Source organism: Meleagris gallopavo, chromosome 17 (assembly GCF_905368555.1).
Source record: "Meleagris gallopavo chromosome 17, MGAL_WU_HG_1.1, whole genome shotgun sequence".
NCBI lineage: Eukaryota > Metazoa > Chordata > Aves > Galliformes > Phasianidae > Meleagris > Meleagris gallopavo.
Genome location: NC_139420.1, coordinates 5,363,198 through 5,382,845, shown reverse-complemented (window position 1 = coordinate 5,382,845; position 19,648 = coordinate 5,363,198). Strand labels below are relative to the sequence as shown.

At 41.0% G+C, this 19,648-nt stretch overlaps 1 protein-coding gene across 2 annotated transcripts in view; it reads left to right on the top strand.

The window, feature by feature from the left end:
* ATP2A2 (ATPase sarcoplasmic/endoplasmic reticulum Ca2+ transporting 2) overlaps window positions 1–18,586 on the top strand; it is a 41,777-nt gene extending 23,191 nt beyond the window's left edge. The window contains exons 8-21 of one of the 2 annotated variants that reach the window (XM_010720107.3): window positions 768–1,232; window positions 3,759–3,847; window positions 5,848–5,950; window positions 6,466–6,597; window positions 6,685–6,807; window positions 6,985–7,203; window positions 8,512–8,847; window positions 9,071–9,291; window positions 10,068–10,270; window positions 10,655–10,740; window positions 11,200–11,333; window positions 12,215–12,332; window positions 12,450–12,570; window positions 17,480–18,586. In XM_010720107.3, the coding sequence (XP_010718409.1) occupies window positions 768–1,232; window positions 3,759–3,847; window positions 5,848–5,950; window positions 6,466–6,597; window positions 6,685–6,807; window positions 6,985–7,203; window positions 8,512–8,847; window positions 9,071–9,291; window positions 10,068–10,270; window positions 10,655–10,740; window positions 11,200–11,333; window positions 12,215–12,332; window positions 12,450–12,570; window positions 17,480–17,493 (2,364 nt within the window). In that variant the 3' untranslated portion in view covers window positions 17,494–18,586. Of the gene's footprint in view, window positions 1–767; window positions 1,233–3,758; window positions 3,848–5,847; window positions 5,951–6,465; window positions 6,598–6,684; window positions 6,808–6,984; window positions 7,204–8,511; window positions 8,848–9,070; window positions 9,292–10,067; window positions 10,271–10,654; window positions 10,741–11,199; window positions 11,334–12,214; window positions 12,333–12,449; window positions 14,097–17,479 lie in introns of those variants that run through there. The other variant, XM_019621018.3, reaches the window with a different exon arrangement.
* The last annotated feature ends 1,062 nt before the right edge of the window (window positions 18,587–19,648 follow it).

Here is a 19,648-nt window from a genome sequence, read left to right as displayed (position 1 = left end):
ACTCAAGGTGTGCATCTAAAGGCCGTGGGACTTCTTGCTCTGTATGCGTGTCTCCACGTGCATCAAACTGAATGAATTAAAGATTAGTAGAAAAAAGCTGTCCTTAGGGAGGGTTGTTGAGGCCAGTTTATATGAGGAAACTAATTTTTGTCCTTTGCTAGAAATATACTGAAGGACATACACTTAAAGGGACTCCTAAACTACTTTTATAAAGTAACTGTTCTTAAGAGTGATAATAATGCTCATCTAAACTGTGCTGTTGTGTAGCTGAAGTTAAGAACTAGCTTGCTATTAGGGAAAGAAACTGTTGATTGAAATTTTTTCCAAGGAAGTGGTTGAATGCCTTTCAGATATTGAAATAACAATTCTTATTGTTGGTGAACTCCTTGCAGAAAGCCATACTGTTCTTACTCATCTTAAATGTTCATGCACAAGGTCCCACAGAACACATGTATTACAGTAAATAACATTATTAGGATTGTGTTTTGCCAGATTAAAAGAAACAAAAGCTCTTAAGATGCCAGTACTTACCAGCAGATGGATTTGTTTACACTACTTATAATAGATCAATCTTTGTTCATATTGACCCTAATTTTTTTAAATAGAAATCCTACACTGGAGTTTTCTTTTGTGTGTACTGGGGAATGTCATTCTTCCTGTTCCCCTCTTTCATGACTGAACTGAAACACAGCCTCTCTAATCTGCCCTTGTAAACATTGCTGTTTGTCATTTGACTGCAAGTTTTTCTTCTCTTTCATTTACGTCAGGGTACTAACATCGCTGCTGGGAAAGCTATGGGAGTGGTAATTGCAACAGGAGTCAACACCGAGATTGGCAAAATTCGTGATGAGATGGTGGCTACTGAACAAGAGAGAACCCCACTCCAACAAAAGCTGGATGAATTTGGAGAGCAGCTGTCTAAAGTCATCTCACTGATCTGCATCGCTGTTTGGATAATAAACATCGGTCACTTCAATGATCCGGTTCATGGTGGCTCCTGGATTCGAGGTGCTATCTATTACTTTAAGATTGCTGTTGCTCTTGCTGTTGCTGCTATTCCTGAGGGCCTGCCTGCTGTTATTACCACCTGCTTGGCTCTTGGAACCCGCAGAATGGCCAAGAAGAATGCAATTGTTAGAAGCCTTCCCTCCGTGGAAACCTTGGGTTGTACCTCAGTTATTTGTTCTGACAAGACTGGTACTCTGACCACCAATCAGATGTCAGTCTGCAGGGTATGTTGAAATGACTCGCTCATTTTTTCTCTTCAGCCACTCTGAATAGTCAGTGTTACTTGAATTCTTCTGGTTGTGAGGTTTTTGGTTCTCATCTCATCAAAATCTGCCTTTATTTTCCTAAGATAAGCTTCTATGTTGATGTCAGATTTCCAGTGTAGAGTGTTGAAGGCTTTTATTTTCTTCCCTTACTTAGACATGGCCAAAAATAGCTGCACCCCCACTTGGTGTAAGGGACAGTTGTTTGCAAGCAGCTTTCTATTGGCTGGCTGTAGGCAATTCAGTCTCCTGGTGGTGATTTACTCTGGTTTGTCCCGTTACAAGAAAGATGGGGTGGGGTACATTGTAAGCATAAAAACATTTATCTATGTATGAAGATGTCAGGTGGGAGAAGCTTAGCAGTGAGAAAAAGCTAAAGGCTTTGCTGGCAGTAACTTGGATAGTCTGAGGTATTTTCACTATGAACGTTCTCACCTTCATTTGGTTGTCTTCTCTAGCCACTATTGCTCTGATGTGCTTTGCAGCGTTTCTCAACATGCAATGTTGTCAGATTAACAGACAACTTAGCAGTGCAAGTGATGCCATCATCTGCATTGCCATGGTCATATTCAGTGTATGGCATGTTTTTATATTGGAATAATGCTGGTGTGCCCACTTCCCTTTCTCCCAGCTATTCCTTCCTGTGCTCAGGGTTTTTGTAGCTAGTCACTTAATGATATGCATGTTCTGTTCCCGTTTTCTGTGCGTCCCACATACTTGATCCTCTTCACAGGAATTTTATGGAGAAAACACTGTTATTTTAATAACTGTGGATGTTCAGCAACATAGCAACTGGTATCAAATGTTTGGTCAGAGTTATTACATGGGGTTAGATTTCCAAATGCGTAAACATTGAGCATTACAGACTGGTATCTTTGGCAAGTCTTAAACAATTTATTCTCATGTGATTGTTGGCTTCTTCTTTTTAACTGGCAGTTGACTTGTTCTACTTGCTTAAGTGTTTTAGTATTTATACCTAGGAAACACAAAGCAGCTGCTCATCAGTATTCCAGAGGAGGTTACTTGCAGTAGAGTTGCATAACTGCCCTAGTCTTTGCGGAGGTTTTTTTATCACCAAATGAATGCTGCCAAAAACGAAGATGCCAAAAGCAGAAGGCTTCATGGTAAACTCATCAGTTATGAACCTTCAGATGTGTTTACTTAAAAGCTCCAAATGCACTGCTCCTTACATGTGGGGGGCTGAATACTCCAGGTCTTGTGCCTTGCTACTTACTGGATCCTCATTATTCTGTAGCTGTCTCAAGTTGACCTTTATTGTGAAGTTCTGCAAAGCATGGCCAAATCCTAGTAGCCTATGGACAGTACGTGGATTCGTGGTTTCTCTTGAAGCAGTTGACTTGTCTAAGTTGTGAAGAAGAATTTTTGCAGTAGTAACTCACTTTGCAGTTTTGTTTGTCATGACTTTGAATAATATCCTAAATACTTCAGAAGGGAAAGGAGAAGATTTGAGGTCTTGTTTTCATGTCCTGATCTGTCCTGTCAGGCAGGAATGCAGTTATTCTGCCTTATGGCCTCTTAAATCATCAGCTTGTTGAGTTTTCGGTTTTTAAAATGACTTAAAAGAGTGTGGGGACTCTAGATATTGATGAAGACCACGTGTGCATCAGCTAAATGTCAAGCTGTGTTTTCCAAAATGCATCCCTAAAACATACGGCAAGGTAATGAGGGCAGAGCGAGATGTTGCTCAAGTATGGTTTGGCAAAATGGCTCATACCAAAAAGCCAGAAAGAAACTGGATTAAGGTGTATTTTTCCTCTGCTGCCACTCCAGCTACTCCTGATAGAGTACCAGCATGTTTTTATCTTCGCTTTCCCAGATTTGAGTCTGCCTGCAGCTCAGAGTACGAATGCATCCTTTCAATCAGTGCATTCATTTGAAAATAACTTCATCCTGTGCTGCCTGGGCACTCAAGCTGTCTGAATGTTTCACATCTATCAGTGCGCTGGGTATTAAAGGACTTAGCAAGAACCAGGATGGAAAATGCTTTCAGTGGTATTAAGGGAAACTCACTGTATTTCAGCTCTTGACTTCTACCTCTGAAAGCTTCTGCTATTTGTAGATGCTTTGTGTTTTTGCTTTGGCAAGAATTTCCAAGCTGTCCTGTGCTGCTTTTGATTGGAACTCTTTTAAGTGTATACATAAGAATTAAAGTTTGAAGCCTAGGAGGCATGGGCAGGATGATGAGCTTAATTATCACACACTGAGTGTACACAGTATCTGTTTGTCAACTCTTCGGTCTCCTTGTGCCTCCATTCACTTCTCAAATGCGATCCGTTAGGCAGAAGTGCTGATCTCTGTGCATTAACAGATCAGGGATGTTCACATACATGTAGGATCTAAGTCTGGTTTTGTCTAGTTTGCATATTGAACACGGACTTGTTTCTTGTACCTGCTTGCTTAAGGCCTTTTTAAATCTTGTGTATAATGACTGCTCAAAGGCAATAATGCTTTTAACTCTAATTTCAGATGTTTATCCTGGACAAAGTGGAAGGAGATAGCTGTTCTCTGAATGAATTTACTGTAACTGGTTCGACATACGCTCCCATGGGAGAAGTGTAAGTGTTGCTGAAGTTAAATACTTGTCTGTTTATTCATTGGCTATTGCTTTAGACTTGGAAAGTTGAGATAGAATTTTTGTTAATATGTGGAAGCTCAGTCAGTGAGAATGCCTGCTGAAGGGTTGGGGAAACATAATTAGCAGTAAAAGGCAGCTAAATTCTAGGAAAGTGAACCTTCATGAAACTTCTATATACTCCAATATTGCAGCTTTCCATTTCTAAGAATAAGTTAGGGGTAGACTGAGACAACTTCGAGGGTCCCTAGGGTTCTGCTTTTAGAAGACAAGCCTCTCTGTTGGGTTCTTACTGCTCCTTTTGTTTGGCCAGTCTGTAATGTTTTTAATTTTATCATCTCAGTTGAATAGAATTCTACTATCTGTGAAGTAGAATTGGATTCAGTTATTTTTAAACATCTCAACCTTGTGGAATTTCAGATACAGGCTCTGACTTGGTGCAGTCTTCACCAATCTCAGTAGCAATTATCTCTCTTTAATTTTCATAGCAGTTAAGACCGTAATGTTCTCAGCAGCTGGAAACCTTCATTCCCTGAGTCTTTTTTTGTTTCAAAGCTAATTGCTGTCAAAAGCTTATGCTGTCATTCCAGTAGACAGAATTAGACAAGGTGACATTCTAGATCTTGTAAGACATCTAGCTATTGTGCTTTAACTGGTCCCTCAAAAACTGTAGGTAAGTAAAATAATACAATTCATTGAGGTGGCAGAGGGTGATTACAAGAAGACATTGGTGTATGTTAACATTCTGTTTTCACTTGCTGGAACTGGGGCTGTGAACAAGGACGTTAAGAGCATTGCATTCATGTACTTACAGAACACTGTGTGAAAGGGAAGTTCACCACCACAAGTTATTTTTTGGCATGGGATAGTGAATAGCTGAGTTCTCAAACCAACTAAAAGAGTTAAGAGCTTGAAGCTACTGAATTCTCCTTGCGGCTCTAAGATTGTATGCAAAATGGGACTTTAAAGGCCAGAATGGCTTTGAAGATGCATTTGTTGGTAGGCTGTATTATGCAACACTGAAATTCATTTCCAGTACTACAAGAGGCTGAACAAAAGCTTACATACTCAGATGTCATAGGCAATGTTAAGCATTCTTAGGGGGTAGTCATCCACTTTTCTCTACTATCGGACACTCTTTTTCTCCTTGAGAGTTTTTATGAGAGGTGTTGCATGAGAACTATGGTTTACTGGTTTTGGTAGTAGAAAAAGTAACAGCACTGGATGCTTCTTTTATGCTTACTCTACAAGTGTGCTGTTGTTTGAGGAAAACAAATTCATTTATTACCCATCTCTTTCTAAATGGGAAAGCAGTGAAGTTGCTTTTTTTATTTGTATCCCTAAGTGGTGTATTACTTTGGGATGTTCTGCAGAACATCTTACTTTCTGGTGGGATTTGTATTGTGAAATGACTTAGCTTTTCACTGGTTTAGAAGATTCACATTGAGCACAGATTAATTTTTAAGAAATGACGAAGTATGAATGCACTTTCATGCCTGCCCAGTTAGTGCATAGCAGTAAATATGCAGAATCTGCAGTAATGCTAAGGAAGGTAAGCTCCTGATGTATCCAGCTATATCCTTCTCCTTGGAACTCCCCTCCAAGTCATGTGTGCTCTAATGCTGATTTCATATTCTGCTATCACCAAGCTTTTTATGTGTCTCATGTTGCTGTATGACAGCCACCAGAGGAAATAAGGGTTTGCAATTCAGGCAGTAATTCCATCAGTAATCACGTTCTGTTATGTCTGATCTAAAATTCAGATTTTGCTTTTATCAAATCTGCTCTTCTAAGTTATTTCTATTGATACCGTGTTCTCCTGAAGGGTATTTGGATTCCCTGGTGAACTCTGTAGTTCCAAGTCCTTAATTACTAAGCATAGTACTAAATGAAGTACAGTAAGGGCTTAAAGAGGAGAAAAAGGATGAAATGCTGCTGCTAAATAACAAACACAATTTCCTACTTTTTTTTTCCTTTGGAAAGGCATAAAGATGACAAACTTATTAAATGTAGTCAATATGATGGCCTTGTGGAACTGGCAACGATCTGTGCACTCTGTAACGATTCCTCTTTGGATTACAATGAAGTAAGTACATGTCCTGGGACAGGGGAGAGTGAGAATGAGGATAGGTGTTTGTTCTCATCTGTCTGTGTAATGCCTTTCAGTGGTAAATCCCCTTCTATTCAAGGAATGGTATTTAGGCCCTCTTAAGTATTAATTCGGGGAATGACTTGTTTGTTGAACACCGGGAAAGCTTAAGCCAGGCAGTAAGTGTAATCTGGAACTTGGAGGTCCCTTGTTATGTATGATGCACTGCCACTTTGTTGCTTTGCTTCACCTCCTTAAGGTTGCTACATCATGACTTAAATGCTTAATAAAATACTAACATCCTTCTCAGCTTGTACTAAGAGGAAAATCTGGAAATATTCTACAAATTGCACTTCAAAATTGTGTTTTAAACATAGTTCTGCTTGTTTTGTAAGCTATAGTAAGGTTTTTTTTTTTTTCCCCACTGTGAAACTTGAACTTTGTCTCTGGTAGATTCTGATTGAGGCTTAACATAAACTCCTGTGTTTTTGTTTGCTCTGTGTTATCTAAAGGCTAAGGGAGTATATGAAAAAGTTGGTGAAGCCACAGAAACAGCACTTACCTGCCTGGTTGAAAAGATGAATGTGTTTGACACAGACCTGAAAGGACTTTCTCGAATTGAACGTGCAAATGCTTGCAACTCGGTCAGTACCCGTATCTGGAATTCACCAGGGAGTGAGTTTTGTGATATGTACTGTCTAAATGTATTGCTATGCTGCTCTTTTTACAAGGTGATAAAACAACTTATGAAGAAGGAATTCACTCTGGAATTCTCAAGAGACAGAAAATCAATGTCTGTCTATTGCACACCGAACAAACCAAGCCGCACGTCCATGAGCAAGATGTTTGTTAAGGTGGGTTTGTGCTGGAGAAGTGCAGCTGTAGGGTGGCTGCAAAAGTGACATAACACTAAGCATTGTGACAGAAATCACTTCAGCTTGAAAATGAAAGACTTCAGTAATTTGAGCAAATGTGTTGGATTTATTAAACTAAGGTGTTTTTTCTTTTTTTTTTTTTTTTGCTTCTACAAGGGTGCTCCTGAAGGTGTAATTGATAGATGTACACACGTCCGTGTTGGAAATGCTAAAATACCATTATCCTCAGGGATTAAGCAGAAAATAATGTCTGTTATTAGAGAGTGGGGAACTGGTAGAGACACACTGCGTTGTTTGGCTCTGGCAACCCATGACAATCCTCCTAGGAAAGAAGAAATGAATCTTGAGGACTCCTCAAACTTCATTAACTATGAGGTAAGCTTTAGTAAAGGACTGTTTATAAGATTTCTCCCTCTCCTAAAGTGGAGAATGGTGACTCTTTGTTTTCTTGAGGAAGTTATGGCTGAGATTTTTGTCTTACAAGATGTTTTTGATGCCAGACAATGGTTAGCCACATCTGTGGAGGAAATTGTCAGTTTGAGAAAAGACTATATGTGGCTCTGAAGAAATTCAAAGGATAAAATTCAGAAATATTCCATGATTTATGATAATTGGCCCCTCCCCCAATTTGTTCCCCTGGTTTATTTTAGGTTTAAAAGAAAAAACACTTGGTTCTTAGTGGCTGGTTATATGTGCTGCTACAAATGTAAGAAACCAGCTAAGCTGCCACCTGCAAGTTGTACTGTTTTGCATGTATACAAACAGTCCTTAAGGTCATAGCACTGCAAACTGCAGAGGCTGAGTCTTGAAAAGTCTCCTAAAAACCACATTGTGGTTTCAGCTTTAAAGTTTCCTAGTTGACATTGCTCAACTGCAAAGACCCCTTTGGGGATTTTGTGAGGGAACCTATTTGCCATTTTGTGCTCCGAGGATCAGGTTTACTTCCCCTCCTCCATGCTGTCAGCTGCAAAAGCTCTGTTTGTTATTACCCCAACTACTGTAATTTTCCAGTGGAACCTGCATCTGGGACTTGGGGTGGGTGGGTGGCAGGGGAGTGACAACAATTGCATGAGTTTTGTCTTGGGCACTGTGCTCTTGACACTGATAACAAAAAAGAAAGACTTGACTGTTTGCAAGTCAAATTTGCATGATTGACAATTAGATCGTGGTCTAGATAATTAAATGAGCATATTTGAAGCAAGATTTGGAAATACAGATTACCACTGCAGTGTGTGGTTGTACTTTAGGAATTAACTGTGTCTTTTTTTAGACCCCTCACGTAGCATTGTGATTCCAAAAACATCAACTGCTACATTACTTTCTCTTAGTAATCTGCTTGTAGATGTGACCTTTCAGTTCTTCTCCCACTGTTTGGATCCATTGTCAGTGCTAAAGTGCTGTGAAAACTTAGGGTGAAACAGAACCCCTCAGAAGTGACTTCTTTGAATGATGATGACTGGTGATTACATCACATGTAATACACTGGCTTTTACTAAATGTCAGGATGATATAGGCTTCAGTGTGTGATTGTTCAGTGTAAAATCACAGGATATGGTGGACTGGGAGCAAACACTGAGGTCACTGCGCTGAGATGTTACTCGCATGCTGAACAGACATGGTTATTTTGGTAATGTCAGATGTCTACAGGATTTTGTGCTGAAACTCAGTGGTGTGTCGTTTCAGACCAATCTGACCTTTGTGGGCTGCGTGGGAATGCTGGATCCCCCAAGAATTGAAGTAGCTTCCTCTATAAAGCTGTGTAAGCAAGCTGGTATTAGAGTGATTATGATTACTGGTGATAATAAAGGCACAGCAGTGGCCATTTGCCGACGCATCGGCATCTTTGTGGAAGATGAAGATGTTTCTACCAAAGCTTTTACTGGCCGTGAATTCGATGAGCTCTCACTCGCTGCCCAGAGAGATGCTTGCCACCATGCCCGCTGCTTTGCCCGCGTGGAGCCTTCTCACAAATCTAAAATTGTTGAGTTCCTTCAGTCTTTTGACGAGATTACAGCTATGGTGAGTAATGGAACTTTTTACATGATTTGAAAGGCAGTGCTGTTTTTAAACCCGGATTTCACCATGGTAGACTCATGCCTTGTTCTGAGATTCTGCTTTTTCCTGAATTCCATCTCAGAATAGTTCTGCCCTTAAGTGATGTTTAGAGATCCAGAATACAGGACCCAATGTAAAATTCCTGTCCTGTGTGCTATAAATATTTTCTCTGAACTTCTTGTTCTAGACTGGTGATGGTGTCAATGATGCCCCTGCGTTGAAGAAAGCAGAAATTGGAATTGCTATGGGCTCTGGTACTGCAGTGGCTAAAACTGCTTCTGAAATGGTTTTAGCAGATGATAATTTTTCAACTATTGTAGCTGCTGTGGAAGAAGGACGTGCAATTTACAACAACATGAAGCAGTTCATCCGTTACTTGATTTCTTCCAATGTTGGAGAAGTTGTTTGGTAAGTTTAACATGGTGGGTTTTTTTTTGGACTGGAATAGTGATGATGGATTTGTCTTTTCTTACTCATTCTGGTATTTCTCACTAAAACCAGAGAAACAGGCTGTCCAAGTGGTGGCTCACTGTAACTGTAGAGTGGAGTCTGTATACTTCTAAGCTCCCTAATATTTACTGGAGAATTTTAGCATACCGAAAAAACATAAGCATAGAATTGCATATAATGTTCTAGCTCAGTAGGTGACCAAATGCTGTACTGCTATTTCTGTGTTTGAAGTGCATCTTTGTGAAACTTAATTTTAAAAATTGGAAAGTAATAACTTCTTTTTTAGAAGATTTGTTATTTCCTATGACTTTGCCATGTGTATAACTTAAATGTTTCTGTGACTTTAACCTCAAGTTTCAGAGGAACGTGTCTTATGTTGGGGAGGCATGTTGCCTCAATGCCACAGAATACATTTCTGGTAACAATGCAGATATTGGTCCCCTAACAGTTTCTTATATCAAAGCATACCTTCTCTGAGAGCCAAACACAATACAATGTTTGACTTGTCCTGTTTTTCTTGTAAACTTTAGAGCTGTCCTTTGTGTGGCTCTTGCTGCAGGCTTCTGTTCTTGGAGCTGTGGAAGTTAAATGCCCAGCACATTTCTGGAGATGCTGATGGAAATCCAGCTAAATCAAGCTTAGTCATTTGAGCTATAATAACATGATCTCTGCAGAAGCTTGTGTTTTGTAGACAGTGGCTTGTAAGCTTACATAACTGGTCGGTTTTCTTCTAGCATCTTCTTGACAGCTGCCCTGGGTTTTCCTGAAGCTCTGATTCCTGTCCAGCTGTTATGGGTGAACCTTGTGACAGATGGTCTCCCTGCTACTGCTCTGGGCTTTAATCCTCCTGATCTGGATATCATGAACAAACCACCCCGCAACCCCAAGGAGCCACTGATCAGTGGGTGGCTCTTCTTCCGTTACCTGGCCATTGGATGTAAGTGGTCAGAGCTGCTTGGTTTTTCTGAAGGAAACTAAAGCATGTAGACTTTTTTTTTTTCGTGATCCTCTTTGGAAGCAGCACTTGATCTTTTATGCTCAAGTCTTGAAAGATAACAATAGATATTCCATGGAATTGGTTTTGTTTGCAGTTGATTCTTTGTGTGTGTGTGTGTGTGTGTGTGTATTTGCATGTGGTGCTATGATAGAGTGGTAAAAGCAGTGCTTTTTCTTTCTGTTGGTAACAGCGGAGGCAGAAAAAGCCATAGTTGTGTGACATAAGCATGACATTTACCACTTCATCAATCCTTTTGATTTTTGACAAGTGAGATCTTTTCAATGGGATTCGTAACACTGAAAAAAGCACTTTGTTGTCCTTAAGGTTACGTTGGTGCTGCCACAGTGGGTGCTGCTGCTTGGTGGTTTATTGCTGCTGATGGTGGTCCAAGAGTTACCTTTTACCAGCTGGTATGCACTCCATTTCACTTCTTGGAGGGGGTGAGGTGGGAGGGAAGGGACATTTGTGATTACTACTTGAAAGGACTGTAGAAAAACGCAGTATTGTATAAAGATGTTTTGTGTAATGACATTTTTTTTTTTTTTCAAACTTGATTCACGTTCAAGCTTTGTTGTTGCATTAGTCTTAATATTGAGCTGAAAGTTGGTGTGACTGAACTTGTAAAGCATCTCAAGGACCAAGTGGTGTCCTGTAAGTAGAGACTCACAGGAAAATTTCTAGTGCTGTTGAACAGCTTTGGGTTGTTTTTTTTGCTTTTAGTGTCATATGAGACACTGCTGTGTCTCCTGTATTTCAGTGCTTGCAGGATTCATATTAGAAAGTTTTCTTAATACTGCTGACTTCCTGAGCCTATTTTACATTCTGAAAGTTAAGCTGTCCTGTTTCATTGTCACATTGTCCTGTTTCAGAGTCACTTTCTGCAGTGCAAAGACGACAACCCAGACTTCTCTGGTGTCGACTGTGTGGTTTTTGAGTCTCCATATCCAATGACCATGGCTCTTTCTGTACTTGTCACCATAGAGATGTGCAATGCCCTCAACAGGTTTGTATCTCCAAATCAAGAAGGAAAGCTTTTGCATAGCTTATCTAAAGTTGTACCTTCTGTGTAGCCCAGCTCTCTTAGTTTCTGGACAGCTCAGCTAGTAAATAATGAGTCATGTTTTCTTTCCAAATCCTGGTAGTGCAAACAAAATGACTCTCCTAGATAACACTTGAGACCTCTTATCTTAAGGTATATTGTTAATCCTGCCAGTTCATTCTGAGCATGAGCAGCTGAAATATTTTCCATTATTTTTAATCTTAAGATTAATCAATCAGATTATCCCTCCTGTGTTGGTATTAAGTGATACCAAGGAGAGAACTAAAATAAGAATATTGAAGATATGGAAAATAACTTTTCCTGCCCTAAGGGAGTGTGGGTTTAGCCAATTAATGTTAGATTATAAATGGAAACCACTAAATAGCACAGTGTCAAGGGTATATTTCTTCAAATAGCTTAGAGGTCAGTTAATTTTAAAAACAAACTAAATACAAGTGTACTGCAGTAGTCCTACATAAGATACTGATCTACATTTGATGTTCTGGATCTCAGGCTCTTCTGCAGCATAGCCTAAACGCAGACTGAATCTGAAAAGCAGATTTTAAGAATAAGCATTACAAAAGTGCAAAGATCTGACCCTCAGTATATGCAGTCTTTAACTGAGCTCTGAGGGAACAACTGGAAAGGCAGGAAGGCTGTCGTGTGCTGTTGTACTCAGCGTTTCCAGTATCAAAGTTGTAACCTACTTAAAATTTAGTGTCCTCCTTTCTGTGGTGACTCGGATAATTGGGACTTGCCACGCTGCTTCCTTTACAGCATTACTGATACACTGTATTTCCTTTGGTGCCTTGTATGTACACACACGTACTGTGTTTCCATTGCAGTCTGTCAGAAAACCAGTCCCTAATGAGGATGCCCCCATGGGAGAATATCTGGCTGGTGGGAGCAATTTGCTTGTCCATGTCACTCCACTTCCTTATCCTCTATGTGGAACCGCTGCCGGTAAGTGCTTGTCTTACATCCATCCCTGAGCTCAGAGATAGAGCAGAAAGCCTTGTGTGGAGCTTAAGGCAAGGGCCGGAGGTGAAGCAAAGCTGTAATGCTTGGCTGTTCTTTCAGATTATCTTCCAGATCACGCCTTTAAATGTGACGCAATGGCTGATGGTATTGAAAATTTCACTACCTGTCATTCTGCTGGATGAAACACTTAAATACGTGGCCCGTAACTACCTGGAACCTGGTAAAGATAGTGTGCGGCCTGCCACCAAACCGTGTTCTTTGTCAGCATGCACCGAAGGAGTTTCCTGGCCCTTTGTGTTCATTACCCTGCCCTTGGTTATCTGGCTTTACAGCACAGACACTAACTTTAGTGATATGTTCTGGTCTTGACTGACATGGTGACAGTTTTACATTCAAAGAAAAAGTTTAACTTAATCAATTTTTTTTATTGTTTAGAGCAACTGTCTATTTCTGCTGAATTTTCACATGAACATATTTGCCGGTGATGGAGGTTTCATATTCTAGGTTTTGGTTTTTTTTTTTTTTTGCTTTTTCTTCAGTGGGGGCAATATATTCCTCTTTTATACACAGTTAAAGTGTCCATTGACATGTACAGAGAACTAACACTATTTTATGCAAATATTTTTTTGTAGATGAAAAGCATGTACAGTGTTCTGTTCAATAGTTTATTCATCATGTAAAAAAAAAAAATTTCTTTTGAGCCAGCGGACACTATCAAACTAAATTGGCAGCAGATTTTAGGGAATGAATGTGTGTCGTCTAAAACTAAAAAGAAAACAAAAGCATGTAACTGTTTGTCTTCTGCATGGTCATCCAGACTTAATTTGTCATACGGTCAGATTTTATTTTATTCATAAGCCAAACTTTCTGCACTGGGTAGAGAGTGCTGCTGCCTCGGTCAGCGTTTCTTCTTGGTTTCCCCTCTTCTTGCTCCCTTGCTCTGGGTTCTTGACTGTCCTTGTTTACACCAGTTTCTGTATGAGGTATGCCTAATCTTGCTCGTGCAGAAAATGCCATTCCAGGTGCAGCCTGCTGGGGTTCTTCCATACTCAACACACGTAGGTTTTTGTTTTTTAAAAAAGATTATTTATTTAAGTGTCTATTGTATTTTTATTGTAAGAGACCTTGTTTTGCCAGCGTTGCCCGTGATGCAGGGATAGGGAGGTCGACTTAAATCTAAACCAAGCCTTTTTAACCGACACAACCTGTTTGATTTCCAAAAGAGGGTTTCAGTTGATTTTTTTAATACCTTATATGTAGGATTGTTTCTCCCCCGCCATTTTTAAGATCGCAATTTGTAATAAGACCTGGAAAAACAACTTGCACTGCATAGCTAGAAATGGGATTGAGTACATTTAGGGCACTAATGATACGTCGTGTACATGGAGCTGCTCTGCTGGCCTGTTGTTAGCCTGACTTGAAGTAACAAGCTCGTGTGTGTTTTTTGTAAAATCTGTAAATAGCACATGACCAAATTGAACATATTGTATAGAACTATTTTTATTTTGATGTGGCACTAACCACCTTCATTATTACGGTAAATGTTAAAGCATGTTTTCAAATTCAGTCCTGTACCAACAATGTGTAAGTCATTAACAGTCCTAACTGTGGTGTTTTTCTCCAATGCCTTCCAACTTTCATCGACTAAAGTGAGTATTTCTCTTCCATTTCACCATGCCAGTGGTGACTTGCTGTAAAATAGCATATACTGTATTCATGTTGAAGAATAAATAGTAATTTCCTTCATTCCCACGCTGTGTTTTGTCAAATTCTGCTGTGCTACATTATTATCACCACTTTAGACTCTTACCTTATGGTATGGAGCTCCACTTATTGATTCTGAAGGTAGAGAGCTTGCTTTTGTTTTGGCATACTTTAGATCTTACGTTGTAGCACTGAAGAGCCTTAGCACCTCCATGATCTTAGCTTCTGCTCTTAAGTTGGAGATAAAACTGGATAAACCTCTTACTGGAGACAGTGACAGCTGTTTATATGAGTTTTTTTAGTGTCCAGAACCCTTGTGGTCAAGTGCTGGCTTATCCTTAAGCTTTTTCCTCTCTGAAATGCGGGAATCCCCTCAAAGCAGACTGGCCCATCTCCTCTAATTGCTAATCCCAGTGTTGTATGTGCAGGTGCTCCTCTTTGCAAAAACAGCTTGTTTCCAGAGCCTGGAAACACTTTGAACCACAGTCACATGATAAGACAAAAGAACAGGCTTGGCTTAACAGGATAGGCTTTGAAAATTGTACTGGGGTCACTATGCTTTTGTGGAGTAGCAGGTGCTGTGTTATCTTGTGTTGGCTTGACTTTAATAATCCAATTCAAACAGCTTTCTTATTGCTCACAGAGGAAAATGGTAGTTAAAAGCTGTGTTCTGCTGGTGCCAGCTGGAATCCAGTGAGCACAGCTAATCCTTTAGGTTTCGGTCTTCAAATGTACACGCTAACCCCAAAATACACAGAACCTGTTTGAAATCCCACTGCATTGTGAATACTTGCTGTTTGTAGAAATACTGACTTCCTTTCACTGATGCTGACGTGACCAGGGGATACGGACCTGATAAAATAGGTGTTCTGCAGGACTGCAGGCACTGATCTCCCTTGAGTTCTCCCTCTCTTCAATGTGGCAGAAACCTGTCTGCCAGACTGGATGTTCTGTGTTGCCATAAGGCCAATGGCCAGCACCAGTCAGGTGCTGTATCAATATTGAATGAGCAGTGTAAGGCTTACCTGCTTCCTGAAACAGGGAACTAATAGGTCATGTGCATCTATTTTGGTCTGAAGGAATCCTAAATCACGGGTGTTGTCATTATTTGTTTTAAAGAACACTAGCAGATGTGCTCCCAGCACTGTGGCCACACTCCTAAGAATTCTGCTACCTAATGCCCTTTCTTCCTGTCTCTAAGAAGCTGAAGGGGAAAATGGCTGGAGAAATTAAATTCGGTCTTTCAACACCTTCTGCAGGATCTCTGTCTTACACACTCAGCTGTTTGTGTTGAAGCCAAAGCTTGCTGAGAGCTCTCATAGCAATTAACTCAGGGCATCTCACTTGTATTTAGAGCCTTCTGTTGCTTGGAGTTTACCTTTGAGAGCTGGACAGCTGGTGGGTAAATGTGGCATTTATCCCTCTGCTGGCATCTGCAGCCTCAGGAGCCCAGTTCTGTTAGAATATTCCTAGCTTGTTCGGGCTGTCTTCATCTACCTGTTTTTTCTTGCATTTTTCCTGGTCTTGTCTGGATTTCTTTGTGGAAACGGAGCAGTAGGGTTCCCTATGATCAGCACTTAATGCCATTCAGTGGCAGTGTCACTCTGCTTTCAGTACTTGTGCTTTCCCAGTGTCGCTGCCATAAGATGGGTGCCAGGCTGATGTGGACTTAGCATAGACTTAGTAGCCAGCATCTCAAAATTGAAGTTCTTGCTTAATCTCCTTGTCCTGTATTTCTGGCCTCCTCACTGTACTGGGGTCATCTGGGGACAGAAATGGAACTCCTGTTTCAGTGTGTTAGCCCTGTGAGCATGCTAACAGAAGCACTTATGCAGGTAGAAGAAACACAAAGGTATCTGTTTTATCTCACTCTATTTTTAGAAGGTAACTTCCTACCTTTTGTTTCCCTTTGCTCTCATCTCACTGAGCTGCTTCATCTCTGCAGTCTTCTGGATTCTGTAGCATCCTTAGTGCTGTTGCATACTGCTGCTGTGTTTTGGGGGGGTGAGATTAGTATCCATTGTGATTGATGGTGCACGGAACATCAAGGCTACAGGCCTATGCTGGGGAAGCAGTGGGTTTTGCTATGACAGCAGCTCCTCCTGAATTCAGTGTTCTTTAGGCTGGTCCAAATCAGAGCAAAGATGATGGTCAGGCAGCTGCAGTCGTGTCAGCAGCGTGGAGACAAAAGCTTTTATCTTCCTCGTGCCCTGGGCTCTCTTAGCTTTCACGTGTGAGTGGTTCCAAGTCCCACTTCAGAGCTCCACAACTAGCTGTGCCTTTTTGTTGCCCAGCCACTGAAATTAGTTCATGGTTTTTGCCTAAAGCATTATTGAGAGAGAAAAAAAAAAAAAACCTCAGTATGAAAGAAGCTGCAGAAAAATACACACCAGTCTGTCAGAGTGCTGCGAAGCTCCTGGTTGTAGAGGGGCCATTCTGGAAAAAGCTAATGGTAAGAAAATGAGTTTTTAATCTGATGATAAAATGCAGTACAGCAGTCCTCTGTCACTGTTCCAAGAACACAGCTGATGCACAGAATGTATCTGGTAACTGCTTAAAGATGGTTGAATTCGCTGAGATGAAGGGAGGTAAAACTGATACAAAGCTGTCTGTCTCTTGCACCTGTCTTGTTTACCTTTTTGCACTTCTAACCATTAACTGTTTCCCTAATCTCTGCTATTTACATCCTTAATTACATTAATATCATGCATTCTCAAATCCTAGCAGGAGAAGCTAAATTTTAGTGTTGAAGCAGAGTTTTGAAGAGCCACCATTCAGTTCCAGGCAGTCAGAGATACACCCTTCTTCCTGACACGAGGCCAACCTGGTGCTGTGGTGTGGGGTGAAGTACACCGGAGCTGGGTTGTACTCTACCCTTTGCCCGCACATTAATCTGCTTAGTTAATGACTTCTTTAAAGCTTTCCTACTGCTTCACAGAACGAGCTGCAAAGCTTGAAAGAGGGACATTGTTAGGTCACTCCTGGGCTAAATTTGCAATATAATGTCTCAATTAGGGGGGAAAAAAAACAACACCTTGAAGGTATTTTTAGACTGGGGGGGAGGAGGGGAAAAAGCTCCGACTATGTAATGTGAAAACTTGGAAGTAAAAAGTGAAGACTTGAGGCAGGGAAGCACAGGAGCTCTCCAAACACACCTGACTTTCCTTTGCAGCCTTTGGCAGGGAGTGCTGCCCTGTGCTGCTGATAAAGGCGGCTCTGCTGAGTTCAGGAGAGCTGAGTCGTGCTCCAGAATGCCCCGGCTTTCAGAAGGAAGTAACCTGAGAGTGTCCCTTCAATGACAGAGCAGTTGGTTATCAGACTTAACATTCTTCCTTCTGTCACTGTAGATCTTAGTCTTGCTTTTAGAACGGTACTTCGCATTCATCCTTTCATTAACTGATACCTTTTCTTTCTTTCCTTTTCAGCAATACTGGAGTAATCGCTTCCTAAACAATTTTGCAGAAATGTGAGGTTGTTTTGTTGCGTGCATGTGTTTTTAGCAACACATCTACCAAAACTGCTGCATGTATCATGTGTAAAGATTCTTTGCTTTCCTTCAAAACAAAGCTCATTGTGTTCTCTGTGGAAGAAATGTGTGGTACCAGTAGGACTTCAGATGTACAAACGTGCAATATAGCTTACAGAATTGGAAACTCTCTCCAGAGAAGTTTGGGTTCTGTGCTGCATGGAGAAGAGCTTGTTTATTCCTGAACAAGAAGCGCTGAGCTGTCAGCCAATTTTCCATATTCCTGTATGTAAAATGTCAGTTTATAAAATGTACAATATCGAAATAATGCATGCCTTGGGTTGTAGACAAATCTGTATTGTATCATCATACATACTGCTCTATACCAGCTTATGTACAATGCGATCCTATTTATAAAATTCATGGACAAGACTACAGCTGAATGTTAAACTGTGAGCCTCCGGTTCCTAACTTTGGGTTTTTTATCATGTGTGCAAATCGACCTGTTTTGCACTGTAATGTAACTTATTTAAATCTAAGGCAGTGAGACAGATGTTGGTGCAATACAAAATCGTGATGCATTCATCTAGACAGCAGCAAACGACTCAGCCAGTTACCACAACTGCATGTATGACCTTTAGAAGCTGTAAATAAGATCAGTTGTCTACTTCCATGCTGACAGTGAGAAGCATCACACCCAGTTTCATTTGTATCAGGTAAATAAATTTATTCTACAATACATACCTGGCGTGTTATTTGATGCACTTTGTGTTCTGCAGGTAGGTGCGTGCTTCCTTCAGCGTGCTCTGACATTAATGCTGGATGGCACAAACTCACACCAACAGCATTGCACTCTTTCCTTCTAGAACTATGCAGATGCCAGCTGCTCTTCCAGCACTATGACCTCCTCGCTGGTGTGATTTCCTCTGCCCAGGGGCTTGTGTGTGTGTTTAAGGGACACTGTCAAGTAGTTTGATCACTCAGTTTTGTTTTTTTTTTTTTAATGCTCCATTGTTTGTAAATCCCTCTGATAAACTTAAAATAAACATTTCTTTCCCAATTACAAGTTCATTTTTTGTCCTTTCCTATTTTCTAAATGCTTTCAGAGCTTAGTAGCTGCTTGGCTTTTTCTTCTTCCCCAGACAAAGGAAGATGAACCACCTGTGTGCTTGCTGCATCCTGCCTGCACTGGCCAGCCTGCGCTCAGCTGCACTGGGGCTCTTTCTGTTCCTGAGACCTGCACACACCCACAGGCTCCCAGACCTCCTTAAGCATTAAGCAAGACTAAAGCACTCAAGGGATAAAAGCTACATCTGCCAAGTGTCCTCTGATGCTCTGCTTTAAATCTCATAAACTAAGTTTTGTTTGGAGTAAGAGGAGGGGAGTAAGGGTACAGACAGAGCCTCTCTAAATAAGCAACTTCAAAAGCGAGTAATGTGTTTTAAATTAAATGTAATGCCTCTTAAACTCTGGGATGTGATAGCAGCACAGTGCTCGCAGACAGTGTTATCCAAATTAGGTGACGTCTGAGACCCTTCAAAAACAACAGCATGAGGTTTAAAAATACTAAAGCTGAATTCCACTGTTCAGCTCCACTATATGATGTTGGGTGCTGCACTGATACATGGGGCCGAACTGCTTTCCTGTGCTGCTTCCTACTATGGTAGTGTTGCTCTAAGCGAGCTGAGCTCTGCTCCTAACCTCTGGGCCAAAGCTGTCAGAGCCGAGAGCAGCACTCAGTGCTTATCTGCAGCCGCAGCTCTTCCCTCTGCCTTGTTTATGGGCTGGCTTCAGCACGCACCGCAGCGCTGTCTCCGAGCAGCCCAGCAAGCTGTTCTGCTGCTCCTGCACAGCACCAGAAGGCAGCGGCACGCGTCTGTTATGCTGTGCACAGACACCTGAGTTCAACAATTGAAATAATTTGTTCACACTACGGTGGAAGAAAGCACCTCATTTTAACACCTCTAGCTTGGCTGTAAGGGAAGCATGAGAAAAACTAGGCTCATTTCATCAGCTAAAGGCAGCTGAAGTCTAGTTTTGCAAAGACCAACCTCTTTATTTTCAAACGTTTTTAAGTTACAATCTGCAAGCTTAGCCAGTCCCCCAAGTGGACTTCAAGCAAAGAAAA